The sequence below is a fragment of the Primulina eburnea genome, chromosome 15 (assembly GCF_022965805.1).
Source record: "Primulina eburnea isolate SZY01 chromosome 15, ASM2296580v1, whole genome shotgun sequence".
NCBI classification, from domain to species: Eukaryota; Viridiplantae; Streptophyta; class Magnoliopsida; order Lamiales; family Gesneriaceae; genus Primulina; species Primulina eburnea.
The window spans coordinates 32,687,888-32,693,832 of NC_133115.1; the positions used below are offsets into that span (position 1 = coordinate 32,687,888).

The following is a 5,945-nucleotide window of genomic DNA, read 5'->3' on the forward strand; positions in this document are numbered from 1 at the left end:
TATTTTAATAATCAAGAGTAGAGTATGTCTCTTGTGAGACGGTTTTACGAATATTTATCTGTGAGACGGGTCAATCCTATCGATATTCACAATAAAAAGTAATACTCTTACTATAAAAAGTAATAAATTTTCATGGATGACCCAAATAAGAGATTCGACCCACGAAATTGATCTATGAAACCGTCCCATAAGAGTTTTTGTGTCAAAAGTAATATCGACTACTCGCTTAGTATCTTTAATAAAAAAAATTCACTTTCAAATTATTTATATATTTATTTGACGAGATTTTTTTAAATAATAATCAACAAAAATTTTTGCCTTGCACGTTATTTAAACCACAAATATTTGGACTCATTAAATTGCCTCCACAGCAATGCCATTAATATTTGTGCCGATTATTACTATAAACCCACACAATACCGAACATCAAAACCTAGGATTAAAAAAAATCAAAACATTTGACTAATTTCCTTTAAAAATAGCCTAAGTTCTAAATATGTTTTTCTTTGTTCAAAAAAAAAGAATTGTAAAATGAAATCAATAATTGGCTGCCAAATTTTTTTCACAAAAGCAAAACTACTACGAGATAATCTTACATACCTAAATGATAAAAAATATTATTTTTATATAAAAATATTAAAATTCAATAATTATGTCTCACTTACATAAATATGCGACGGAGACATACTCTAACATTTTTGCAGTGTTCCAACTAATGAAGTTTGAGTAGATTTCACAGATCTTTATTCGTGAGACAGATTAATTCTGTCTATATTTACAATAAAATTAATATATTTGACCTAAAAAGTAATATTTTTTCGTATATGACCTATATAAAATATCCGTTTTATAAAATTGACTCGTGAGATCGTCTCTCAAAAATTTGACGAAGTTTGGTTAATTAGTTGTCCATATACACAATGGGAATGAGAATGAGAATGAGAATGGGGCCCTTTAATCACGCTCCCATAAGCGCGTCGCCTAATTTATATTGAAGATATTTTTGTTTAATTTTTATGCGGGTTATTATTTCATTATTATCCTCTCACGCTTCCCAACACTGAGTTATATATGTGTGTGTATATATAATTGCGTATACGTAACTGTTCTTGGAAATTTAGAAACGAAGCAGTATTCGAGGATCGTATTTGGAGGAAATGGAGAAAGCTGTTGAGAGGCAAAGAGTTCTGCTGCAGCACCTTCGTCCATCATTCACTTCTTCTTCGCTAGAAGATTCAATTTCGGTCAGATTTTTTTTTTTGCTCTGGGGATCATTTGATTTGTGATTGAATTTGTTTTGATATTTTGAGTTTTAAGTTGTTTTTTCTGTTTAATGATTGAGGTGGGGATCCGGAAAGTTTTGTCTTTTGTTCGTCTTGATCTGATCACGAAATGATTTTCTTATTCGCTGATCGCTCGTGTTATTATAAGCACTTAGGTAAAACACTTACCCAGATTTAAGTCCAGCTTACAGATTTAGTTCTATGCTTGAATTGAGGTAAATCGAAGAGGTACCATGAGCAATTAGCTATGCCATACTTGTGTTGTGATTTTTTTAGAGGCGAGTCTAAAAGAAATACTGGAGTCTCAGAATTGGCGATCGTTTCATTTTCTTCCGATGAAAAATAAAATTCTAATTTGCTGCATATAATGACTTTGAGAACATAATGAAATCATCATTAGGTAAGAAAATTAAGATGTTTTCATTAGACCTTCCCGATATTTGGTCCTGGGATTTTAATTTATTGAGATTGAGAAAGCATAAGGACAACCAAATCAGTAGAAATCTGTCCTGGTAAAAAGCAATATCAATCTGGTCATTTCGGATGGGATTGAATACGATGAAATAAGAAACTAAAAAAGTTTTTATCAGCAATAAAATCATGTACGAGTACCTCCTTCGTGTTTTTCCTTTAAAACCAAATAAAGGTATTTCTTAGTGCTATTTATCTTTCTTCGACGAAATCCAGACATGGTCCAGGTTTTTCCTCTGAGACAATCTTGATAAAAAAAAAATTTTGAGTTAAAAAACTTGTAAAGACTTGTTAACTGTTGTTTGAGATTGAATAAATCAGTAGAATCAATCTGTATACCGTGTTCATTCCTCTCCACGTGAAATTTACAGATAAGGTTTTATTTTGTTGATATTTTTTTTATAGAAGAAGTCTTAACAGCAGCAGCATAGTGCTGAAATATTGGAGATATATTGAGATGAAACTATGCATATTGCCATATTAGTTGCATAATTTTTGGCCGAGAGGTATAATATGTTGGAATGTGGGCATACATGTATGTTGTTGCTTTAATTTGCATATACACACGTTTTTTGTTCAGCGTGTTCAGCTGGAGATTTGTTGCTTTAACTCACGAATACTCACTTTTTTTTGGTTCAGGCATCTGTATGTTCAGCTGGAGATAGCGCTGCCTACCAACGGTCTTCGTTATTTGGTGATGACGTGGTTATTGTCGCGTAAGAGATCAATTTTTGAACATTTGTGCTACGTTAACATTTTTTTGAATAATCATACTAGTTTTATTTGAGGTGCCATAACTGAAGCATTTCATTTTCTTACTTGGTGTGTAGCGCCTATCGTACTGCATTATGCAAGTCGAAGAGGGGTGGCTTCAAAGATACCTATCCTGATGATTTACTTGCTCCAGTTCTGAAGGTGGGTTTGGTTCTGTCACAATATACTTGTTATTGTTGTTCTGCTTGAGGTTGGAATTGAGGACTCTGATATGTTTGTTTGTTTCTTTCTGTATCAGGCGTTGATAGATAAAACTAATGTCAAACCCAGTGAGGTTGGGGATATTGTAGTTGGCACTGTGTTGGCGCCGGGCTCCCAAAGAGCAAGTGAATGCAGAATGGCTGCATTTTATGCCGGCTTTCCAGGTACTTGTTCATGCCGTTCTGCAACCATTTGTTTTACAGGATATTACTGATTATACAGGGTTGTTTCCGTGCAGAAACTGTACCTGTCAGGACCGTGAACAGGCAGTGTTCGTCTGGCCTCCAAGCTGTTGCTGATGTAGCCGCAGCCATCAAAGCTGGGTTCTATGATATTGGTACCTTTGTTTTGCTTAGAACTTCCTTGTAAGCCAGGGTTAGCTAACATTTTTCTAGTTTCATGGGTTAGCTAACTTTTTTCGATCGTATTTTTAACAAGGGATTGGTGCGGGGCTAGAATCAATGACTGCCAATCCTATGGCCTGGGATGGATCAGTCAATCCAAGAGTAATCCTACTTCTGTCATTCCCTGTATTAGATTGAGTTTTTTGGTACATGATCGAACCATAGAACGTGAAATGTGGTATAAATTCCAGGTAAAAACTATGGCTCAAGCGCAAGATTGTCTTCTTCCAATGGGTATTACTTCAGAAAATGTTGCCCATCGTTTTGGTGTTACGAGGCAGGAGCAAGATCAGGCTGCAGTAAGTTCAATATACCTGTCAGTTCATGGTTGCATCCAAGCTGACCATGTCTTTGATGGATTCTAACTATGTTTCAGGTTGAATCACATAGAAAAGCTGCAGCTGCAACCGCTTCAGGAAAATTCAAAGATGAGATAATACCCGTGAAAACTAAGGTTACTTTTGTCAAAACTTTTCGTTTTATTTTGATACTTGGTTCAAATGTTATGTTCAATTACTGTCAACTTTTCCGGTGGTTATGGCATCTATTTGTTTGAAACAGATCGTGGACCCAAAATCGGGGGATGAGAAAGCAGTCACAATATCTGTTGATGATGGCATACGACCTAATGCTTCACCATCAGATCTGGCAAAACTGAAGCCTGTTTTCAAGAAAGATGGTTCAACAACTGCTGGTAAATAAGATCCTTGCACAACTGTTTCTCATTTAGCATGAATTATGTTATGCTACTCTTGTGGTCTGTGCTCAGGGAATTCTAGCCAAGTGAGTGATGGTGCTGGAGCTGTGCTACTGATGAAGAGAAGTGTTGCAGTGCAGAAAGGGCTTCCCATCCTTGGTGTATTCAGGTTTATAAATTTATTGGTTATTTAACCTTGATGTTAAAGCTTTTTGCTGCAAATAAAAAAGCTGGATTATGCTCCTCCATGTGACAAGTCTCATACTTTACTGCTTTTGCAGGAGCTTTTCTGCTGTTGGTGTGGATCCTGCGATCATGGGCATTGGACCAGCTGTTGCCATTCCTGCAGCGGTCAAATCTGCTGGTCTTGAGCTTGATGACATAGATCTTTTTGAGATAAATGAGGTAAAATTTAATTCCAAAACTTAATGTACTTTTCATATGCACAATTGCACCAATGTTTTTATTCCTTACATGAATTATGCTTTGAGCAGGCATTTGCTTCCCAATTTGTTTACTGCCGTAAGAAGCTGGAGCTCGATCCTCAGAAGATTAATGTTAATGGAGGCGCAATGGCTATTGGACATCCTTTGGGAGCTACAGGTATTCTTCCTCTTGGCTAAATTGTTGATCTACCAATAATTTTGATTGCGTTCTTTCCTTCCACAAGTAGCAGTTTTCAATTTTGTCTGCTAATGCTAATCGAACTAACGTATGTGGATCTTTTTATACTAAGCTGCACCAAAAATTAATTAGGTTGAGGTCATACTGCCTGTATGTGATATAAACTATTTGCCGATCAACTTAAATGTATTTATCAAAATATGTGCTTGATTCAGGAGCTCGATGTGTAGCTACGTTGTTGCATGAGATGAAGCGTCGAGGCAAAGATTGTCGCTTCGGTGTGATTTCCATGTGCATAGGTTCGTTTTTTCCCCCATCTCTGTGAGCGCTTACTTGAACATACTTTCCAGGAACGCCAAATTGAGAGCTTTATTTGAATTTGAATACAGGCACAGGTATGGGGGCAGCTGCTGTGTTTGAAAGAGGCGACACATGTGACGAGCTATCCAACGTACGGGCAACTGAAGCACACAATTTCCTCTCCAAGGATGCTCGTTAAATGCCACAAGTTCCAATAATATTCGAGTTTGAACTCAAAAATGAATAAGGCGTGTAATGACTTCAAACTTGTTCTATCATAGTTTTGTTCTGGTATAACCGGCAGTTGTCTGATATGGACTGCTATATTTAAGGGAAAAATGGATTATTATTTCTTTTGTTTCTTTTAAGCAAATGTCTTCTCCTTTCCGTAGCCAACTGCTACTCTGCTAGGTTCGAATTTAGCACCTGTGAAGAATACTCTATTGCAATTAAAAAATCATGATGAAATCGCAGTAAATTCTGTTTGATATATTGCAAGGAAAAAGTCATTGTCATATGCAACATGAGTTTTTTTATCGAAATCATGTTAAATATAAAAAAATGTATATTTTATCTCTATGAAAATTAAATAGACGTCTTTCTATTTCTTTATTTTTTATAAAAATATAGTACCATCTACTCTTGCTGAAGGGATTTTTTGATCACATGCCTAACTCTCGAGTTTGAACAATATTCTCTCTAATTTATAAAAATGGGTTTTTATATTTTTCCAGGCTAGATATTGGGAGAAACAACGGGACTGATTTCATCATTGACCCAGTTATCAACAAGGTCGAGAAGGAAAATCATAGAATCATCAAGCAAGAAATCATATGATTTATTGTAGGGGAAATCTTATATTCGTGTTGGTTTTTAATCATGGCGCTAATACGTATTCAAAAAATCGCGTTGGCAATAATAGATCGCAATAATAGTTGTAATTAACAAGCCATTTTCATTTCATTTGTAATTGAGATTGGTGATCATTTTTGTAGGTTTACTTGGAGTTTAAAAATCAACATTTATAAGATCTTATCTATCACCATAAGGAGAGAGATGCAAAACTATCATTCACAATATTTTTTTAAAAACATTAATAAGGTTAATTTAGAAAATAATTATTTGAAAATTTACCAAATAAGATGGTCTAGATTTTACTATTTAATTCGTTGACCACTTATGTAGTGTTTT

At 35.2% G+C, this 5,945-nt stretch overlaps 1 protein-coding gene across 1 annotated transcript; it reads left to right on the forward strand.

Moving 5' to 3' along the window:
- The first annotated feature begins 1,034 nt into the window (after positions 1 to 1,034).
- LOC140814428 (3-ketoacyl-CoA thiolase 2, peroxisomal) lies at positions 1,035 to 5,112 on the forward strand. The gene is made up of 14 exons (XM_073173402.1): positions 1,035 to 1,244; positions 2,394 to 2,470; positions 2,585 to 2,669; positions 2,767 to 2,893; positions 2,968 to 3,066; positions 3,168 to 3,235; positions 3,325 to 3,432; positions 3,510 to 3,587; positions 3,695 to 3,827; positions 3,903 to 3,999; positions 4,112 to 4,235; positions 4,325 to 4,433; positions 4,670 to 4,753; positions 4,844 to 5,112. The coding sequence occupies exons 1-14, from the start codon at positions 1,158 to 1,160 to the stop codon at positions 4,951 to 4,953; spliced, it is 1,386 nt and encodes a 461-aa protein (XP_073029503.1). The 5' UTR covers positions 1,035 to 1,157; the 3' UTR covers positions 4,954 to 5,112.
- The last annotated feature ends 833 nt before the right edge of the window (positions 5,113 to 5,945 follow it).